Source organism: Apteryx mantelli, chromosome 6, assembly GCF_036417845.1.
Source record: "Apteryx mantelli isolate bAptMan1 chromosome 6, bAptMan1.hap1, whole genome shotgun sequence".
In the NCBI taxonomy this organism is placed as follows: domain Eukaryota; kingdom Metazoa; phylum Chordata; class Aves; order Apterygiformes; family Apterygidae; genus Apteryx; species Apteryx mantelli.
The window spans coordinates 46,233,530-46,257,250 of record NC_089983.1 but is presented as its reverse complement, the minus strand read 5'-3'; the positions used below and the strand labels follow the sequence as shown (position 1 = coordinate 46,257,250).

Below are 23,721 nucleotides of genomic sequence, written 5' to 3'. Positions count from 1 at the left end.
CATTCTTGTTCTAGTTTCCTCCTGCTCTGAAAGGAGAAGAGAATGAGCTGACAAGAGTAAACTTTAAGTAATGTGTTTCATTACATTACACTGTGTATTTAGCTACACTACATCTCTAAATAACTGAGAAGGGAAGGATCTTGTGAGCCGCATTTAACTTCATTATATCTGATGCTGGTCTTGAAAAGCTTTAGTCAAACTAAAGACTCTTATGAATATAAAATCAAAGTGAGCCGTACATTAAGGGTTTCATATTCTCTGACAGCTGCGCATGTGCACTCACAGCTCTCGTTAACAGCAATGGCAAATATGCATGCCCATCATTCAGAAAACAGATCTAAGTTCTTTATTGGTTTCGTTCCTGGAGATTTTTCTCTATTGGACCTTTAACTAAGCTCCTACTAGGCTTTTACCCTTTAAGGTACCCCCCCACATACACCTTTTCAAGGGGAATAAAACCCCAAGTTACTGTGCTTTTTAGGCAAGTTTTTCCAAGCAGCTATAGTTTTACAATATGCACCTGAAAATATTATAGAGACGGTTTGCAGCATACAAGCCATAGAGACACATAATAGAATAAATGCCTTGCACTTTGAAAATACTTTTACTGCCTGTAAACTTTTAAAAAATAAAGCAAAGGTAAATATGAAAATGAGAACATGAATGTTTTTGCATTCTTTTTATGATCACTGTAAGGCAAGAGCCTGCAACCTTGTGGAACAAAACACATGCATTTCATTCTGATTAACATAAAGACAGCCCCTTCAAACATGATTCACAATTATTAGTCTCTCTCTTGTGTTTGGGGATATATGGATTATCAGCCTAGCATATTTTGAATACATACACATTTTAATTTCTTTCCTAAACCATTTTAGGCACTAAAGTTAAATCGCATATATAAAATTTATAGACCAATAATTTGATATTTTTTATAGTTAAATAACTAAACGCTATAGGAGATAAAAGGCAATCAAAAACAATAAAAAGACAGGATCATGGATAATGGAAGGTAAATCAGATTTGAGATGCCTCTGTTCTTCTATTTTTAAGTTTATTATTATTTTTATATAACAGGCTATTTCACTAGCTTCTACTGTATCTGATGTACTTACTTATCGCCTCCACAAACTGTTCAAAGAAGCAGTATGGGAACAGCGGCTCAGGCAGCTCTCTGAAAAACATCTTGAGTGCTCCGGTGACAACGTGGATGTCCTCCCACTGGCTGTCGTCCAAATTCAGCTTCTCTTCTGGGAAAACACGAGGAGAAATGGAACAACTGGTTTTAATGAAACAATTACAAGACACTAATTATTATGTTAATGTTTGCCTACTATCATCAGCAACCGTTAACAGCCTTCTGCACCTAGAGGTTTGGTGCTGTGCATGTTTTTTTCCCTCTTTTTTTTTTTTTTTTTTTGTAGGAAGAGAACATTTTCAATGGAATACCATCTGTAGGAATGCAGCTAACAAAAAACAAGAGACACAAAGAGACAGTACCATTGACACAGTGTGTCAGATACATTTATTCCCATAATGCATCAGTATGAAAATTAGCATCACAGCTCAACATGATTCAAAGCTATTTGGTTTTGAGGCCGAGGGGCTAAGAGTTGCCAACGATGGCCGGCTCAAGGGACCGGCCTAAAGGCCTTGCTGAGCCAACAGGAGACATATGCTAAACATGGCAATAGAAAATGAGTTATTGCTTTACATGTGTTAGCCTTGCTATGTACAAGGGAATAATGGGTAACGCTTTTCTCCTTTTTTTGCCTGAATGTAATGTCAGCAAGGAATAGAGTACTGTGAGAGAAGGGATATTAATTCCTTCTTACTGCTTCAAAAATATTTTGTTTGGTTTTCATCTCTGGGAGGAAGATTTGCCCAGCAACAATATTAGACAGACCCCTGTTGGCCTACCTAGGCTATGCAAAGCTGTCAAAAATGATAACACGCTAAAGACAAACCACAAGTGCTTACAAAACTGTTTTGCAAACAAAAAAAATGTTTTCTTTGAAGCTTGACTGAGCTAAGGAATTTAAATATAAAAGAAACTAAATGCTAAAATAGACTTTCGAATAAAAATAAAACAAGATCGGACGATCATTCTATTTTTCTTTGTCTTTTTATTCTCATAGTGTGATGCTATTAGAACAGAATAAACAACGAGATCATAATCCACATATAGCTCTGGGAAAGTGTAAATCTTTATTAGTCCAAATTAAAAGGACGCACACTTTCTACAAATTCTGTTACTCCAAAAATGGATTTTGCTTTTTATATATATGTGCTATAACTCTAATTTTTAGAAAATTTCAGCCTGAATGCAAATCAGGAGCCAACCATGAAAACTACTGAAAAATTCTCATTTGAAGCAACATAATCCTGGAATGTTTTACTAAAAGTCACTGAAATTTCACATTTAGCAATTCAGCTGGCTTCAAGAGCAGCGTCTTTATTGAGCTGTTGTTAAACAGAATGGTGAAATTATTGGAGACGCATGGACACCCCCAACTCCAGATCCCTAGTCCTTTAATGAGAAAGTTTTCTCACTATAGAGTTTACTTTTGGACAGAAAATCTTATTCAAAATGGAGTTCTCTTTGCAGTCTAAATATTCTTAAATGCCTTTTAAATATCTGGATTCAGGAAATGTATACAAATAACGGAATGGACCCAACTGCTTAACTCGGAGCAACGTGACACAAAGCTGGAACAAAGGCAGACTTGTGCATTTTATCTAGTTGACTTGCTCGCTTCCTCGGTTTCAAGCTTTTTTTTTTTTTCCTCCCCCCCCCATTGAATTACCTCAATCATAAAAGTACTGATTTGATCTCTTAGCAGAGGGGATCTTCTTTAGACTCTGAGATCATATTTGATTGATCGTATTTCAACAATTAGCCTTTTATTTTGCCACACACTATTGAACTAGATCGACAGCGTCTTAGCAGGCCAGCTTTAAACAGTCAACTGCTAACAATAGCATCAAAAAGAGAGACCTGATGGGGTTTACTGTCACTTTAAAGAACAGGGTGGGTTTTCACATTGTTGAAATCTGTCAGATATTTTGAAATGTCCCTCTCACTATGGTGCCACACCCCCTGCGTGCCCTTATAATAAAATTGGTTTTACTCCTGATTAAATCATTTTCTCCCTACCCACTACCATACTTCTCATAATGGACCTGTGTGCTCTACAGCTGGTGTTCTTCCCATGGTACCAATTCTTACTTTATCTTTTAAGCACTTTGCTGCTAAGATCTCATGCAGAGTGCTTATGTTTTGTTAAGAGCTTCATTCTTAGAGAAATAGCTTAACACATGTTCTAAAAATGTTGTACAACTTATTGCTTAAAACACATTTAGAAAATGTATAAGTACTGTAGCTTTGGCACAGAACTTTAAGTAGAAACCTTAAAAAAACAACTTGTTTTTGCCATGCATTTGTCTTAAATGTCTAAAGTGGAATGCCTGACTTCTAAGGCTTTACAGAGACTTTTCTTACCAGATTTTTGCACCATTTCCAGCTCTTCAAGGAAACGTGTTAGGAATGTATCATCGTGAAAGCAAAGGGTGTCAATTTCCCCTCTAGCAATAAGAGATTTTTCAAAAATGTTTGCTAGGAGGAACAAATGCCAAGTCAAAAAAATGAAAAAGAAAATACAAGTCCATTCAGTGCAAGGTTCTCCGTTGGTTCCCACTGGTTGGAATCACTCACATACCATGGCGATAGGGCCATAAACAAGCATAAGCGCGCACGCGCGCATGCACGCACACACATTTCAGACTAGGTTTGAGGGAAGGACCTGACTTTTTAGCTTTGCTCAGACATTCTTCTTTTGGGGGTGTTTTGCTTACATAAAGGTTAAGTCCCTAATCTGGTATTTAAACTTGACAGTCAAGGACTGCTCTCAGTCGGGAGACACTGTATCTGGGAAGATGCTCAGAATCTCACAGTCCTAAAAATTTGCTTTAACTTGTCAGTAGTATTTGATTAGTTCAACCATCACTGCCAGTTGATATCATATATCTTAGATAGAGACACAGATATGCCTAGAAAATCCCCTAAAATTTATGCTAATACTCAGGATGAAAATATAAAGATCACATTAAAGAAAAAAAAAATAGTGGGGCAGATGTCAAGGTTATTAGTTAAAAAAAATCGATATACAATACATTTGTGAAGGGAGTGTGAGTTTTACTGTGTTATTATTCTTAGAGTTGTTCTTAGTAAATCAGCCTGTCCAGTAGTTGCACCTTTTTACTAACATTTGCAGTGTTCGCAGCAGAACTGAACAGGAGTTCGTGTCTGGTTTACACATGCCACCACAAGGTTTTCCTCCTTTAATAAAGGAGAAAGATAATCTATGGAATGATCAACTGAAAAAAAACAAAACAAAGAAAATCAACCAAGGCAGCACAGAGAGCTCCGTTTTGAAAGAAAATGGTTTCTCTAACCACATGCCCTGCTCTCTATGTAGACTTGCCTCTGGAAGCAAAATGCAGTCATTTGAGACCACTTCTGAAATGTTTTTGTTTTCTCTTTTAAGATAATTTATACAACTGGTATCCCAGCTATGTATTGTCATCTGCCCATGCTGCTGTTAAATCCCAGAGCACCACACTCCAATGTCCTCATTCACATTAGGTATTGTATCTTCCTGCAAGCAGTCCCATGGATTGCCCTGAATCCCACGGAAAGCAATTTCCTGCAAACACAGCTATCGCAACCTGGCCTATGCTATGCAGGTTGTGCTCTCACAGCCCAGAAATCATCTCTTTCACAATAATTAGAGAAACAGTTTCAGGCAGTCTTCTAAGGTTGGTCTGCTTGCCTGGTGCAGCATAGGAGGAAGAGCTGAGCACAACACTGGTAAGGTCCTTGCAGGAACTGGTTGAAGAAGTGAGTTGAAGAGATGAAGAACAAAACTGTATGTAAATCTTAGATGCCTATGATAAAGATGCTTAAGAGAAATCTTAGACAATCCCACCCAAAGAGATAACATGGACAGGGAGGACATAAAAGAAACTATACTGATCAGTGTGTAGGAGGATGATAGAGAGAGGAAGGGTCTAGGACGGGTACATAACAGAAAGGGGAGAAAAGCATAGGAGAAAAGGGGAAAATAGAGAGAGAATTCCTGGGTAATACTGTCTCACAGTTGTGGGTACGTGGTCTGTGGTGCCTGAGGATCACTGTTCCTAAGGATAGTTGTATAAGGGAGCAGAAGCCACCGGGCTCTTGTTCCAAACCCATACTGAGAGGGCATCTCTCACCCTCTGATTAAGCTACTTTGGCATTTTCAGGAAGGTTATTATTTACTTTTGTGTATAAAAAAGCAAGAACAGAGCTCTTATTCAGCATTTTTCCTTCAAAATAGTGAGATACGTCCTATTGTGCCTCATACTGGCTTAATCTGTTTGCTAACATCTATGTCTTTTTTTACCATTTCCTTGTTGCCGGCTGCACGTAGCAGAATTAAGAGGGCTGTGCTCTGAGCGGTGAGCACGCAGACACGACAGCCGCCACATCTGTATTCCCCTATAAACCCTGTGTATTCAGGGACCAACTCCCAGTCCCACAGCTCCGCTGCGTGAAACCTCAGAGAGCCGGAGTCTCCAGCCCTAGAGGCCAGCCGATATTCAGGGGGAGATCTCCCTCAGAGAAAGCCCTGCACAGCAGTATTTACTAATTCACTGTATTTCTCTCACATCAAAGTCTTAACAGAAAAATTGGGAGTGCACAATGCATTCCCAGTTGACTAAAAGCTTGGGAAACTTGCTGGACTAGCACATCCCAATAGGCAGTTTACTAGTGAGAGCTCCAAAACAGAGCCCTGTGGTTGAAGGAGGAGAAGAAAAGTCCTCTTGCACCATACTGAGAAAAAACAAGCTGTCAAATGTCATTCTTCTTCTCTTCCAAACTTGAAGACACCTCTTTTTTACAGATATATTCTTCAAAAATAGTTTGCAGGTCACTCATGCTCTTCAATAGCAAAGCAAGAAAGAAAAGACTCAAACAGAACTGCTTCACTTGCGTGAGTCCTCAGCACACTACTTCACCACTTTATCCTTTTTATGAGGGCTGGTCTCTTGGCTGACAATACAAACATTAACTTATACAGTGATAGGTATGTGTGTTTGATAGCTGTGCATGCATTTTAAAGGCATAGCTTCTCGAACCAGTAGTTCAGAGCTGCAGCAGCCTTCTTACCACCCTGGAACGATGGGATGTCAAAATTATTGTAAAGGATTGTTATATAGAAGCAAACTGTTCCTTTCAACGTGATCACACTCAATTTCAAGCAGTAATAGGATGCAGAGATGTCTGGAGGCACCCGGGTGATGAGGGGCTGTGAGGTGGTGAAGGCTCTTTCTCATCAGATGACAAGGAGCTCACCCCAGAGCGATGCGACACATGACGCTTACCTTCCCCCGGTAAAAGCACGCCTGACATTGCATTTTACATGCACACTCCAAAAAAGCATACATTCCCTTAAACTTTGATTAAATAGTAGAGGAGAAGCTGCAGCTCATGCAGACCAACACTTTCTCCATCTTTCCAGATTTCTGTGATTTCTCTCCAGGCTAAATAATTCTTCTTCCTCTCTCCCTTGCTAGATTTGGGAGATTCACAGTCACGCCTGCGATCAATGCATGATCCTTGGCTTCCAAGAATATCTAAGCAAATCAAAGGCTTTGAAAATGTCAGCTGAGCAAAATATTAGATTTTATTTACAATGTGTTTTTGAGTGGCTTTTGCTGAATTCATCCAACACTACTGTTGATGGATTATCACGGATATAGTCAGCAGAACAAAACCTGCATTTATTACTCCTTCTGCGGTGAGGAAAATGGAATGCCCTTTTAACAGAAAATTTAAGCCATGATCTTACAATGTCTGAGCATTTGTTTATTATTAGAGTGCCCATTACCATGGTGTCTAGGCACAAATTACTGAGCAACTTAAACTAAAAAGCAGAACGTCTCTACAGGCATCCAGAGTGCTGTTTATTCCAGTTCTCTGAAGTGACAGTTCACTGACCTGAGGGCATGGTGGAACAACCAAGTACTGCTAACTTAAATCTCAATGTGTGCCAGAAAAATAAAAGATTTCTGTACTTGGGCACACTGGGTCATATTCATCCTCAGCGTAATTCCACAGAAGTCCAAAGAGTGGAAGAGGGATGAACTACCTCATTGTTTCTGTGAAAAAGATCCAGTATATTCAAGCAGTTCAGAAATGGTACACCATGAAAACATGCAAAGTAGCTCAAAGGTTTGGAAATATGGCCAGCTAGTGACTCCATTGCATCAAGGAAGTTTCTATGCTATTAGTTGCTGCTTGTACTTGGAAGCATAAAAATACTTAGTGGTACTGAAAGAACTCCAGTTGGTGCCCAGAACCAAGTATTATCGCCACAATACCTTTAAACACCTCTCACTGCAAATATCTGCTACAGTGTTAGATGACAGGTTTCTTTAGTTTGTAACTTAACATTTGCTATCACTGTGATTTGAAGCAATAATTACTGTAATAGGTTATAATTATAAGTACTTTTAAAACTCATTAAATTAAGCTGAATAGACTATTCCATATGGGAAAAAAAGTGACTTTAAATATAAAATATTTCCCCTCGATATGCAGCTGAAAACTCCCCAAGAATAAATAGACCACCAGTCCACATTTCAACACGCTTCTGTAAATCACTTGGAAGTGACTTGTTAACCACAAGTACGAGCAGGCCAGCAACATCAGCTCTCTAACCTGAGCATTTGAAACTGTGGGGCCAAATCCTTCCTTCCTTCAGGGTCACAGAAATACTCAGGTATCTCACAGGGTTTAAAGAAAGGGACTAGGAAATAGCACACCGGAGGAATCCCAACGCTGTCTGTTGGTCCCGGAGTCTTTAGGCTGCTGGGCCATAACTCAGAGCATCTTGTAAGTAGTGCAGGGCGAGCGCACACTCACCTCCTGGCCTCAAGTACCAAAGACAGCTCAAGTGCAAGGGCGAAGGGGTTAGGCAGACTTTCCACAGCTCATAGAAATAAAACCGCTCTGCTGAGTGAAAATTACATTTATTTTTAAGTCCTCTAATTCAGTCTTCTTTTTTATGGTATGGTAACTTCAGCTTCTTCACAGTATTCAAAGTGCACTTTGTTTTGGTTTCCTTTCTGTTTATGCTCTCCTCTCTCTCCATTATTCTGTACCAGACTAATGTCCTTCCCATTTCTCTGTGTCAGCTAATGGACTTTATTCCGATTTCTAGGTGGTTGCTAGCACTTCTATTTCACATACCCTAGGTTGCAGAACAGAAACATCAAATACTTTCTTAGATAAGGAACTTACTTTTCATGATACCTTTTACTATTCAAAGGCAAATGTCCATTCTGAATTCTGCTTTCCACTTGATCTTCCTCACTTAGTGTTACATTGTGTATAAGCATATTAGTCAAGTTAAGTATCTCCCTTTGACTTCAAATCTGGTATTAATATTTTGTTATTATGTAATGGCTCTCTGGCAAATGCCTCTGCAATCTAACTCCATCGCATTTCTTTTTTTTTTTCTTTTCTTTTGTCATTTACAGTCAGGTTTTTATCAGAATCGTATGTATCAGCATCCACAAACCTACATTTTAAACAAATGGAAACTCTCAAGATCTAATACAGAAAGGGACTGGACAATGACTCTCTGTCCCATTTTCATACTTCAAAAATATGTTCATACTCCTATCTTTTTTAATTGTACTACTAACTCAGAATGCTTTAGGATTCTGACATATAGCTCTTCTGTTCTTCCCCTTCTCACTGTTTCTAACACTGCTTCTATTTCCATGCTCATCAAAAGCCTTTTCATAGTCCAAAAATCTGTACACAATGTTTTGCAATATTTGGCAGACTTATCTGAAACCTAATTCACTGCCTTCTTGTGATTCATGGTCATAAATTATTTCATATGTAATGAACCCCAAAGGGTAAAAATCCTTTGTATTAAATTTCAACCATACAATTTAAGGGAAAAAAAAGAAGAAGAAAATATTTTTGAGACACTCTGTACAGATCTGACCTCAATATATGTCTAGTGTGTTGTCCCCACAAATGGTATCTCAATATCCTTTAGTAAATATGAGATTTCAAAATCCTACAAGTAAAAACACTTATGCATAACTTGGGGTTAATATGGACAAACTCAAAAGAAACAAGAAGTACAAAAATGTGTAGCACTGGTTCACCCTACTGATCCATTAAATCAGGCCTGTCTCCCACGATTGTTAAACTAAAAAGATCTGTAGAAAACACTTCAAAAATCAAGAATACCACCCAAACCTAATGCACATAGCCAAATGCATTATTGGGATTGACCCCAATAACAATAAGCTTGTGCCTCAGTGAGTGAGTTTCAATAATCAAAGGAAACAATTAACAAAACAATAAAGATTGTTAGGACTTCCTTTATGTAAATGACTTCCAAATGTAAATAGATCAAAGCTGGAGCTAAAATTAAGCAATTCCCCTCGTCCACTTACAGTACTGAAAAGAAATATATATATAGTTTGCTTACAGTTATAAGGATTATCAATGGATTATTAGTTTGTTGCAATGTTAGAAAAATAAAAATACAAACTTGATTCTCAAAAGATTATACATATAGTCCTTACGTTATCACATTTATTTTAATGGGACTATTTATAAGAGTAAAGATGTGTGTATAAATCTCTGTTCTCCCACATTGGTTTGTAGGGTGTCCAGACAACAAATTCTGTTTTTTTGTTTGTTTTGTTTTGTTTTAATGAAAAGTGTCTTTGAAACAGGCCAGCTGAAAGAAATATTCTTACATGAAATCAGGTATATACAAGCTCTGTATATGTCAAGGACAAAACATTTTATTTTGTACAGAATTTATCTTTTGGTTCACTAAAGTCAAAATACTTCTGTTCATAAGAACTTTTATAAAGGACTGTTTCATAATATGAATCCATTTGGATTATCTGACCAAAGATAAGACTTCAATGGACTTACTATATCACTCACCACTGTACCAGTGCCACAAAAGGGAATTACAATTAATTGGATTATGTTGGTCTCCACCCGCTGATTGTAGAAGAGAAAGTCTAAAACTGTAACTATTTCAAACGGACCATATCTCTCATCAACCATGGGATTTGGGCTTTAATTTACCAATAAAGCTTAATTTCTTCTCTATATTCTCTTCTGGTTAGGAAGAGGTCATTTAGACACTTTCTTCAAGTTATTCAAACAGAAAGGACAATTTTCTTAAATACTTTTAGACTCACACTTTAGTATTTGCACCTTGCCTTTTAAACTTTAGTTATTTGCTCTATTAGCAGTAAAGTGAGAAGGCTTGAAAAATGCAGGTCAGAGAACGCAGGCTTGGGTTTGGATCGTAAGAATGATTCATGCTTCATATCCCTTGGTTTAGTTCATGAAATTTGGGCTGAAATTGTCACCTAAAATGACAATTTACTATCAACCACATTACGTGTGACAAGATACAGGACAGAGAGCATCACAGTCATTTCACATAGATTGCTGCCCAGACATAAAGCAGCAAGAGTTTTCAATAGCTAGACTTAGATTTGCCCGTATGGGAAAGCTATGCTAGGAAAGGCAAAGATAGGGATATATATTTGATATACCCAAATGACCCATCACCTTGCAAATAATCAAACTCTACAATGCAGCTAGTTTCATCAGTTTTAGTTAATGTAAGTTATATGCTGAACAACACCATCACTATTTTTATTCTAGATGTCCATAGACATCATTAGGTATATCAGTATGAATGCTGAAAATTTCCAGGACCAAATAAGCTCTAGATTGTAGGAAAGAAAAAAAAAGGAAAAAAAAAACACTCTTCCATGATCAGGATCACAAATTACAGAAAGAGAGAAACATAAGTTTCAAATGGGTTTTCTAGGTTATCACATCTGGATCCTTGGTACCGTAAAGAATCACATCACTGCCTACATTGCTGATGGGCCTGTTTAAAAATTGCTAGGATTTTTTCTTCTCTATCCTTACTGGAAGGTAATTTCAGTGCCTAAGTCCTTCTAGTTCCCAGCCTAGAATGATCGACTTTATATACTTTTTTATAATTATTAATAACATCTGTAATGCTTGCTTTGATAATTTTTGTCAAACTTTTGCATTCGGTCTAAGAAAAAAAAACAACCTCAGTCAACTTACTTCAAAACCATGTTGCTTAATTCACATTTGCATTACTTTTTGCTAATATCTGAAGCTCTAATTCCATTCCCTGGATATTAGCAAGACTAGCTATGCTGTTAAAGATAGGACTGCTTCTAAGTGCTTACTGAATCAGGGCATATGAGATGATAATTGTATGTGTTTAAAACAAAACTTTAAACAGGAGGGGATTATATAAGTTGCTAAAACCTATCTTCAAGTACACTGAAGGACTTTCAAATGTTAACGAAATGCCCTTTGATAATAATAGTGCTAATAATAACAGGAATTCTCAAATATTTTTGTGCATTTGGAGAATTACATGTTACTCTGAATGGGGAAGATCCTCGGTAAGTGCACTTTTTCATAAATTCACCAACTTCTTCAGAGCTACACCAGCTCTGAAGCTACACCAGCTGAGGATCTGACGCTAAAGTACGTCCTGCTCTAGGCATACCTTAGGCTGCACATCTCAGCTTCTGTTGCACAGCGCCTGCTTACAGACCCTGAAATTTTTATGGCAATGAACACAGCTTTTGTTAGATGAATATTAAGCTTTTAAAAATATGGAAGCCCTAAATTTGTGACCAAAACCGTGTTCAGGAAGCGCATGCAATTGCGAAACAGGTGCAATCAAAAACTACGTGCGCAGACACGTTTGAGCCCTTTTCTCCTGAAACTCATGCCTGCCTACTTCCTTTTTACCAAAAGATTGAAGTTTCAAGGCCAGGGAGGGCAAGCACACTCAAAAGCGTAACTCCACTCACCATGCCGTCATGCCACATGTGACGCACAGTGCTCGCTTCACGTGTTTAGCCAAATGCGTCAAGGGCACATGCAAACGCGGTCAGCAGTGTTTATAGCCCCTCTTCGGCAGGGGACTAGCGCAGTGAAACACAGGTGGTTCAGCGGCAGGGCGTTTTTGGTTTTCTGCATACGCCCCACCGTGCCACCCAAAAGGAGGAGCCGCGGCCTTTCCTATATCCAGGGAGCAGTTTCTAAAATCACACCTTTCCCTCAACGTCACGCACACATCCATGACTTATATTTTCACTTGTTCTGTGACAGGACCTCATGCAGATATGCTGCATTAATGATATATATTTGTGCCAACCTTTCCCGTTTGCAGAGTTTATCTCTGTGGGCATTCTAGCTCTACTATTTCCAACTCTTCTGTTTTCACCTAAAATTACAGGCGTATCTATTTCAGGAGAGAAAGGTATGCTCCGAATTGATTTTTTAACTTTATAATGCAGGGATTTTTCCTGTCCTTCAAATTAGTCTTGTGAATGGGTGTGTAATAGCATGATGATTTCAACATAAAATAAGAGATTTGCATGGCTTTGGTTCCTTGAGACATATGTAGGTCCCTCCCAGAAGAAATATATTAAAATATTGATTAGACTAGGGTAACATCTCAAATAAATCCTTTTGGACACAGAATCTTACAAAAAGTTTCAAGGCAGCGCGCAACAAAGCATTTGACAAGAAAGAGAGCATCTGCTTTTCTGGCTATTCAAGCTGAAGTTTTTCATTCTAAATGCAAGCAATGTTTCCTAAGTTAACATAATTAACTCACGACAATCCTGAAACATCATACTATAAGATACAGATGGAAATTCAAAGCTTTAAAAATGTCATATAACTGCGAGAGGATTATCATTTTTTAACTGCACGAATCTGAATACTAATTAAAACAGGTGTTTTTATTTCAAACACTTCTGCACACTGTGACATTACCGGGAGGGTTATTTATGTATTAGCCTACTAGGAAGCGTGTAGTTCTCAAAAAATGTGAAGCTTGATAATAACAAAGTTATGAGTTAAAAGACTGACACTCTGTACTGCTTCCTGAAACAATAAAAGACAAGGAGTTCAATTAGTTGGTAATTTCCGTGTGACTATTTGACAGATTCTACTAATTGTTAAGCTCCCACTAACTATTGCTTTACATCATTAATTATATTCAAACACAAACAACAAAGACATGTGGGCCAGTTGCCCTTTTGACAATGTTTTTCGCAAACTGATTTGCTTACCAAAAATATTTTTAGAACTAAAAGATACTAATCTTAAGTGGAAATACACATCAAAACGTTAAAACAGCTCTGCATTTTACCACGGTTATGAGAAAAAAAAATTTGGATTGTTTAACATATCATTTATGCTGCATGCATAATAGCTGAAGTCTTCTAGCAGAGATCTTTCGTATTAATTTAGCATTGCATAAAATTCATAGTAACAGGTCCAAGGGTCAAGCATCATTCATCATTAGTTGAAGTGACATTTGCAACCCTTCATATAGCAGCTGCTTGAAAGGGGAAAAAAGGTATTCTTTGGAAGAATGGGGGGTAGAGCACAATCCTGGCTCTATCCGCGGAAGGGAAAACAAGGTGCCACTATGTCAGCATGATAATGTGCTTAAATTTGGTGATGTCATTCTTCCCTAACCCCCACGAGTCACAAGGCAGAAGGCAGCTGCATTCCTGAACTTAGTAGTTCGGGTGGAGATAAGTAATAACTAGATGTAAATGAATTACATTACTGTGGTTGTGAACATAGCTCTGTGCATCTAAATTATGATTTATATCAGGATCCTATCTTGTTGTTGAGAGTTTTCTACTTGTTAACAAGGCAGCCCTTGTTCTCATGGCATCCTCCAGGCATAAGAGTTTCTGGGAAGCCAAATAAGATCACTTTTGAAACTGCAAGACAGCATTCCAAGACTTTGCAGCAGAACACATTGGCCAAATTAGGACTTCTGAAGACTGTTAACTAACAAATAAAATCTTCTTTTTTTTTTTTCTTTGTGGCATGTCTTGCCTACTATAAAACACTGAGATCAGAACAGGAAATGTGAGCAATTAAAATGAAAATGTAATCATCTGCAAGAAAAGATAAATTTGTATTAAATGGCTAATACTTCACAGTCCTTTTGATATTACAAGTACTTTTTAAGAAAATATATATTTTATGTCACAGTAATTTTTATTATGTGAAGCATGTGATCTCTTTGGAATTATGCACATTTTTAAATCGCAGTCATTAAAACAGCATGCAACACAAAGTAGTTAGGTTTTGGAGCTTTGCTCATATTTGGTGATTTTCTTCAACTTTGTTATTATACCTGAAATGTATTTAATTGAGTCGTGCCATTAATTATCCACTAGTATTTAAAGCACTGTGATGATTACTAACCTAGCCTACTACTTATTTTTTAAAAAAAGTTTAATGATTTTTTACAAGGAAAACCAATGCTTTTAAAAGAGTCACTTAGAAGCACATGAAAAATGTTCAAGGACGTTGCTTATTATACATTACAATTCTACGAACTGCTGTAAATTAAGCTTCTAGCCAAAACACTTCTAACAGTAAGAAGTGAGCTTTGCATACGCTACGTACGCATTGCCAAGGAGAGCGCTTACTTCCCCCTTCTTGCATTGAGCCAACACACAATACTCCAGGCGCTTCACCCGGCGATCCCCTTACAAAGCAATGGCAACCCTGGCCATATATTATGTTTTCTAGAATATAAGTTGGCCATTCCTCAGTAAGCAACCCATCCCCAGAGCAGCCGAAAGGCATTTCTACAAAGGACCGGTGGCAGCGGTCCATTAGTCCTTTGGCCGCTCACCTTCCGATGGATTTTAATGGGCAAAGATATTAGGTAGGCATGCAAAGATGTTCGCTATAGATGCAGGAAAGGCAGAACGGCTGCAAAAGGAATAGAACAGCAGAGGCAAGATGACTGGCAGATAGGGTTGCCACATCCCCCTTAAAGAGACTGCTCCTTTTCCACACCTTATGTCTCTTGTACCATAAAAATATGCATAGATGTATGTGGGAGCATCATAGCAGATTTCTTGGGATGCGTGCCATGCATCTGAGCTTCGAAGCTGGCTCAACGTTGTCACCATTAAGTCGCAGTGTACACAGCAACACTTCAATCTAATTTCAATTAGGGAAAAGTTACACAGAAACTTCTTGGAGAGTACACATGACCCTACACATAAATACCAATTAAATTCAGTATCATCAGTGTCTTTGCGGTGAACATTGATACCACTGAAAGGAAGGAATTTAAAATGAGGGAGCGCTTTATGACATTATCTCCGTCTACAAATTCTGCCTGTGTTAACTAGTACATCAGTGATTAGAGAAACTTTTCGATTCGTGTGTGAGGAAATGGGGTGAAAAGAAGTATTTCCATGAAATTTTCAGTACAGCAGATTTTTACGTGACATCAAGAAGAAGTTTGCTTGCAACATATGAATGCAACAAAATATTACCTAGTAAACAAATTAAAGCTTAATCTACTGAGAAGCTATCAACGCCAGAAGCCTTAAGCAGTCCCAACCGAGAGAGCAGGAGAACTGCTAACTTAAGCTGCTTTTCAAACCAAGCACTCATAATATCCTCAAACTGGTTGGTTTGTGTGCCTAACTATCCATCCACCCTAAGCCCAGACAAATCCATAGTTAAAGGGAATTCCAGTATCATTAAGTAGGATCAGTGAGATCATATCCATTTTCATGTGGATACGTGGAGTATGCAGGCATTTAATTTAGAGTCGCTCCATTTTCTTTTGTTTGCCGAGTCTTTTATTTAGAAACAATGGAACAACTGCAGCAAGTTAGGGCTTTAGCTCTTGACAGCCACTTTTGCATTTAAAACTTAGAAGATTCCTCTAAAATGCAGATTACTTGAGGGAGATTTTAAAGTGTCCTTTAAGTGCAAGGAATCGAAACACTCCCCCCCCCCCCAAAAAAAAACAACCCTAAATCAGCACCCCCCAAACCTGCAAGAAGACCATGAGGAAAATTCATCTTAACCATGTTAAGACCCTTTGCACACCATCAGTCATTGGTGACTGGGGAGTTTTTACAGTCTTTCAAATCTCAGAGTTATTTCAATCACGAGATGCCTTAAAGGGACAGAAGGGCTTAAAATGTGCTCTCTGTCTCCCCAGTCGAGAAGGACACGGAGCGGGGGGAGGGAGCGGGGAGTCAAACCACGGTACAAAAAGCATTAATGCAAAGAACAGTGGGGTCTCTCCCTAATTTGACTTTCTCTACAGGTGGTCTGCAGCTGCATCCAAACAGGTTACACCACTGCCTTCCCATGAGCATTACAACAAAGTCGTATCTGTGCTCGCAAGAATACATTGACTAGCACGGGCCGATTCAGGTCTAAAAATAAGAAAAAAGCATTTTTCAGAATAGCCCGAGGTAACTCTCTGCGCCAGCAGAAGACAGTGGCGCTCTTGTTTCCCTGGCTGTGCGTGATGATAAAAGATATCAGGAACCTACTTCACATGACTCATCGAGGCCCACGGCCAGCTTCCAGTTGATTCATTTTATTTGTATTAGCGTGTTCTCCATTGACTACACAACAGGCTAGACCGAATCAATAAGCAATATTCTGTTTTCTATTGGAAAAAAAAAAAAAGAAAAGGTAAATCACATGGGGCCCTGGGACGGCTCTATCTGATTTTACAGTTCTGGATAACATCATGGAAACAACGGGGCTCAGAGACAGCTTAGTGCAGAAGAAAAGGCGAGATATCGGCTTTTAAGCTGTCACACCTCCAGGAGGAGGTATGGACGGCCCGTACCGCAGCTGGACAGCTTCAGAAACCGCCTGCCATACTCGTGCTTCTCTTTGAAGGGATGCAGAATAGATTTCGCCTTGGGCCTGAGGAGCCACCAGGTGAAAAACACGCACGAGGGCACGCGTGCATGCAACCCCCTCCTGGGGACGCGCCGCGGAGGGGGAGCTGGGCAGAGGTGCAAAACGCCCCTTGCCGATCCCTCTTCAGTAGGCGGCTATGTCTACTTCAATGCTTTTCAGGACAATTGGGCTAAAAGGAACGCTCCGCAAAGTTTTTAACTGTTTTTTCTAGCTTTCCCACAGCGTCTTGAGTGATGAAATCTATTAACTGGATGCCTCCAAATACTTGATCTTCGACCTACTCAAAATAGGTGCTTTTCCTTTTTTTTCCCCCTTTTTTTTCTTTTTATTAGTTTTTAAGCCTTCCTCCTCCTGCAAGCAATAGCTAAGTGGAAAGCAAAGACTTTTTATCCAGCCCTGCACCACCCCACTTCTTTCGCGCGAGCCAGCCGACAAATTCATTATAAGAGCACCGCAGCTGTTACGGCCCTTCCGCAGCCTAAGACACAGACTGCATTGTAATGTGCTATCTCTTTTTCCACAAAACTCGTGAATCCCCGCGCGGCCCCAGGTCTCAGGTTTCCTGAGCTGCTGTATGTATGCCTTACCCAAAGCAGAACGCCGTTTTCTCAGTGTCTCCAATAAATTTTGGCTTTTCTATTCGAGACAGAAATAACATGCTGGATACTGGCGGCGGATGGATGTAAGGGGTGGCAGAATATGGCTCAGTGTGTTCTCCCTATCAAATACACTTGACAAACTTTAATAAAAAGTCTTCTCTACTTCCTACTAACAGATGTTTCCAATTTTTTCTCTCTCAGCACTTTAAACCACCATCTTTAGTTTTCATGTCTAAGAGACATTATTATAGGATACATCATAATGATATACTGTACATTCATATACAGTATCCCATACAATGACTAGTTGATTTATAATTCAGATCCAATAAAGGGAAAAATTGATTTAACTGATGACTAGTGAAATACTAAATGCATTACAATGTTTGAAAAGAACATCCTTTTCTTGCAATACTGGTGACATAATAAAATTAAATATGGATATAAGATAATGCCCATTATTATTAGGCAAGTGGAATCAAAGGGAGCAGGAAGAAAAGCAATCTTTACGGATCAAGGAATGCCTAAACTTCCTCTTCAAACGTACAAAGAAACAAACGGAAAAATTTCACAAATAAATTTGAGCAATCTTAAATGACAGGACGAAGTTAATTTTCTATGAACTGGTCTTGGTCTAGCAGGGCTTTCCATGCACTGTCTTATTTGGCTACAGTATTGGGGATAACTGTGAATTCTGGGGGTCATCAACCTTTCTTTCCTAGCTCTGGGCTAAATGATGTATTTCCTGATGATCCCTAAACCCCTCCAGCAACTCAAAGACCCTATTTAGCCCCACGTCTAAGAAACTCGTATCCCAGCTGCCTCTACCCCACAAACGGCCAACATCCACACCTGCCACCCTAAACGCCCCACGTGTCGTTGGCGCTCCTCAGCTCCTGCACCGTCCCTCGCCCTGCAGACACCTCCGGAGCGCATCCCTTCCCAGACCAGCCGCGCTCTCCCCGAAAGGCTCACGATTAATAACTCCGCGACTGCCGCCCGTTGCTGGAAAGCGGCCGTGCAGCTGTGCATCGCAGCGGGCGATGGCCGCAGATGTTGGGGCGCCCCACGCGGCGGGGGCGAGCGGCTTCCTCGGATCTGCAAAGGCTCGCTCAACCTAAGTTTTTAGCTTTCCAGAGCTAGGCCGACCACCTCAGAAGCAGGTCTTTGACTTTCTTTAATTCTTCTTGAATTCTACTAGAATTCAGCCACTTAAACATTTGTGAGGATCTCTGTCCTTCCAGATGGGTAAATTGCTCCTAATACGAAATAACTTCTGTTTGGAAGTGACTGCGATTGCTCATACAGACTTAGACTGATCGCCAATTTTTATAATCCTGGTGTGCTGGTTTTCCCTTTAGGACCACGTGCATTTTCCTTCTGGAGAAACAGTGGCAGACAATAATCGCTTCTGGAACTGGAGGCAACAGAATTTATTATATTGAAAGAATCATGTAGTTGCTATAACCAAAATAACATCCAAAATACTGGCACTGTGTTATGTTACATCCGTAACATTTATGTTATGTGTTATGTTACATCCGTAACATTTTAATTTGCTTTAGGAGTCTCAGAAATTTTACAGAAAAGTTATTATTGTCCCTAAAAGCCTTTGGAAACTCTAACATATATTATGGAATTCAAGGAAATATTATTAATGGACTCTTGAAAATGTACCCGCAGAATCTGTGGGTCAGCTAATTTGTGATTCAACACCTACATTTGCACATGCAAAACTGGATAATTATACTCCTAACTGCCCATTCATGCGTACAGATGGGTGCACCCACACATTTTTGTGGGATAATTTTTGGAAGCCTATAGAAAATATGGTCTTTAAAGATTTTAATAAGGTTGGCAAAACATACTTTCTTTGCATAAAATTATGTAGTTCCCAAGTCTAAAATTACTTTGATTTAAAAAATGAAAATTGGCAAGGGATTAATCCATAATATGGTCTAATTACTTTTTTTCTTAAAAATTAAATGGTCAAGATCTTAACTCAGAATAGCGGTTACTGTTCATGAACTGAAACTAAGAAATAGAACTGAATAAGGAATTTTATTAGGTGTCTAAATACGTATTTAGCTAATAGAATCCTCTTACCTTTGGCTGAATAACAGGTGTAATAATTATGAATGCATATTTAATTTATACATTCAAAGTATAAAGCTCTGTGAGTTATATTTTTATGAGATTGAAATGCAAACTGGCCAAAGCCTGAAAACAAAAAATAAAACTGACTTTCCAACATTAACTTGAAAAAACACACACAGGCACACACACACAAAGAGAGAGGGAAATGCAGACAGACTCAGAGGACGTCTAAAGCAGATAATTAACACATATTTTGGTCCTTACATATGCGTTGCCAGCTTTTTACTTAACCTGTACCTTGTTTAAAATCCTGAAAGTTTAATTCTTTTTTATCAAAGTAGATTCAGCAACGTTCAGAGGATATTTGTCAATTTGTAATGTATAGTTGGTTTTCTAAGCATTGCTCAGTAAACAGATCAGATTTTCTGAGGAGTGAATTTTCTCTGTCAAGTTCAGTAGGGAAAAAAACAACATTAAAACCAAGATACTTCTCTTTGCTCCCTGATATTTTATTATTTCTTTGTTTGTAGAGGTTACTTATGCCAGTAAGTAAATATCACCGTGAATTTCTCTTTGTCCTTCATCAATCAAACCCGGTCAATTATAAGACTCGTGCAACTAGATCAAAACTCCAGGCTGTGTAGTCATATTACCACTCATATTATTACTAAAAGCGCATCTATATTCCAAACTGGGATACCATAACCCCTTTGTCATTTTCCAATAAAAAAGACCATACCAAATAGGCAGAGCACACCGTAATTAGCAGCTGGCAGAGAAAGCTGTAAATCTGTATGAGTTCTGAACGATTTGCTTACATTGTTGCTTTGTTGACAAATGATGCTGTACATGTTAATGTTCCTGAAATGTCCCCATTGCACCTGACGTGCCAATAAATGCCAGCCAGCTGTATGAATTATGGAAATAAGATTTTTGTTTATGAAGGTATCCCAGACATTTATTTTACTGCATGCCTCTTGACAGATTTAATGTCTGGAGTTACATTGAGAAGATATTTGCTACCTGACATAATGGATAATGGAAACTTTAAAGGCTTTTTTTAATGATGAGACTAATATATTTTTTTAATTTTACCTTGTGGCTACACATTTACTCCCGATATAAAGCTTGCATATTTTAAATGAAATGATACTAAATTGTTCCTAATGTACAATGAGTTGGATGAAACCAGTGCTGCAGTACATGACAAAACAGAGGGAGAGTATCTCCAAGAGCTGCTAAAGCAAGACAGTTACATACAAGTTTACCTATTTCTCTTAGATTATCTCCTGTGCATGTTTGCAAGTACATCATTATTGTACAGAGAGAGCTGTTAAAACTTAAGCATTTCAAAGTATTATAAAATTTTTTTAACAGATGTATTTATAGCAGAGGCTGTAAAACATTCATTTAATATGCTAAGGCAAGACAGAGAGAACATAGAAACAAGTACATCTACCAACTATATTTAACACTGACTGGATCCATAACCAAAAAAAACCCCATCACTGAAATCTGAATTTTAAAAAGCAAGGTGAGTGTTCTGAAATATGAAAAAAAAACAAAACTCTCCTTAAGTATTAGAGAATTAAAAATCTTATTCTGACCCTGCTTTTGGTAAGCATCCTTATTGTGGCCAAGGCTCAGGAACCACCTCTCTGAAACACGAGCTCAGACAAGGCTCAAACAGGCTATCTCCTAAACACACGTTTGCGAGTTACTCTCCACTTTCCTCCCAAAACGGGGCCCTGCTTTTGCCGAGCCCCCTGCAGAAGGCGCCGTAAAGAGCTTCCCACCGGCATGGCGGCCCCAAACGGCCAGCAGGTGCTGGGTCCTCCGGGAATTCGAGCACTGCGGTTCCACTGTCCTGCAACGGGGAACCTGACTCCAGCCTGAAAGTGGAAAAATTTACCCTGGCAGAGGAGTCTGTGCTACGCAAGCTCTTCAATTCTTCCTTTATTAGCACATGTTAGTGTATTGTCAAGAGGAACAATAGCAACCCCACAAACTATTTATTCCATCAAGAACAATTTATTGTCTTTTGTAAGTTCATTTCCAGCTTCTGAAGCTCAAGAGAGAAAAATCTGCTGGTTCTTTAAAACTTCAGATGTTAGGGACTATTTGTAGTCCTCATATAAATGGGGGTGGTAACCAAATTAACCAAATTCATTTTGTAACCACAAATCATTCCTATTAAAATGCTCCCTTCTCACCCCACCTCAAAAGAAGAATAAGAAGAACAAGAAAAAAAGGAGTCCAGATGGTTAAAATTATTTTTAAGCAAATATTTAGTGGTTACAGTTGAATTCTTCTGGCACACATTCTCCACTACAAAAATGACACCCCACATTCACTGTGTTAACCATTTTCCAATGTGCCAGCCAAATGAATGCCTCGGAGAACACACACACACACACACACACACACACACACGGAGTTATGGAGGCATTATCAGAAATGCTATAGTTTAGGCTCCTTCGCAAATTGGGCATAAAGGAGGGCCATTTCACACGGTGTGATAGCATTTAGTCTCCAGATATAACACAGCAGCTCCTCAGTAGACAAGCGACTTCTCTAAAGTATTCCCCTTCTTGAAGCAGAACTTTTTTTAAGCAGATTTCTTTACTGTAAATGTCTGTTTGGGGTGGGGTGGAAGAGGTTTGTGAGTAAACATTCCCAGTAACTACAATCTCCACATTTCACAGTTTAGAAGTATTTCACTAAAACACAAAAAGTGCCTTCCTTTATTTTCCATAGCTGAACTCAGGCTGTAAAAGAAGAAGCCCAAGGAGCTCTCTTTGTTGCTCTGAGAGTTGCTTCAATTCTCCGCTGTTTTTCTTCTGGCTCATTCACCCATTGACCCACACCACTAGAGTGCATCGATATTATACCCTTGCATTTCCCCAGATTTTGGAGCAGCCTCCACTGCATGCGTACCCCTCTGCACAGCCAATTCACGTCGCAGAGCAGACCGGGAGACAACTGGTGGGTGGAAGCAAGAATATTGGTAAAAGCCCAGGGAGAGCTATGGGGATGGGTGGCCCGGGAAGGTCTCCCCTCGGTAGCTTCTGCGAACTGGTCGCTCCAGGCTGGCATCCCTGGAAGCTCGGCCAGATGGAGAAACCTTCTCTGAGCTGCGCTTCTCGGGAAACTCGAGGCTGCAGCACTTTCCCTCTTCCTCCACCAACCCAGGGCTTCCAGATTTCTCGCAGTTCCTTCATACAAGCAACTGAGGCAAAATCTTATTTCTCAGAGATACACTGAGACACACAGCCTTAACTTGGTTCTAATCCTTTTCCTAGAAAACTAGCCCCAGATAGCTTAACACTGTGGATATAGCTTTGGGAAGGGGTCTTGACTCATTCTAGGTGACAGCTAAAACCGGGCACGTGATTTGCACGAAATGGATGTGTGTATCATGGTTGCTTTCATTTTTTTGAGGCAGAAGAGAAGTTTGTTGTGAAATCGTAGTGCCTGAATATCATAACGCTTGTACACCTGGGAGCCGATTCTGGTGCAGACACTAACGTTGGCTGCCCGACGATCTTCTCTGTCTTCGCTAGTTTTAATGATAAGACGCTACTAGTGAAAACCCTGATAGAAACAGTAATTTAAAGTTAATAAGCGCTTATTTTGGTAGAGGTTAAGGTCTGAATTATACATGTTTGTAAAATGAGAGGAAATATACATCTCTGTCTCTCTTTTTATATATATATATATATATACACACATATATATTTATATGTGCATATGCACACCTGGTTTACATTGGTGTAACTTCTCTGATCTCAGCATTTTACATCAGGATACTGGAAGGTAAATCGGACTCATACCACAGAGTCTCCGAAGGGCTAACTCTCATTATTTTTGTTACAAATGCCTGTAGTTTGCTCAGTGGAAGATTAAAGCTAATGTATAGCAGAAGAGCAATGTAAAGAATCCCGTGGCAAGTCTCCGTCCTCCTTTCGGTACCTACACAGTGGGTAATACAGGAACTCAGGCTCCGCTATCCATTTTCCCCTTCCCGTGCATGGAATTCATTGAAAGTAATGGGAAGGAAATTACAGTAGTCTCACAGGTCTCTAACAAGAGATCACTGTGTGGAAAAATGTGACTTGTCAAGAACTA

The 23,721-nt window shown here is 39.1% G+C and overlaps 1 protein-coding gene across 2 annotated transcripts in view; it reads right to left on the bottom strand.

Moving 5' to 3' along the window:
• Positions 1 to 23,721, bottom strand: part of ARHGAP15 (Rho GTPase activating protein 15) — a 343,348-nt gene that overhangs the window by 61,019 nt on the left and 258,608 nt on the right. For both annotated transcript variants that reach the window (XM_067298597.1, XM_013959737.2), the window contains exon 12: positions 1,116 to 1,250. In XM_067298597.1, the coding sequence (XP_067154698.1) occupies positions 1,116 to 1,250 (135 nt within the window). The remainder of the gene's footprint in view (positions 1 to 1,115; positions 1,251 to 23,721) is intronic.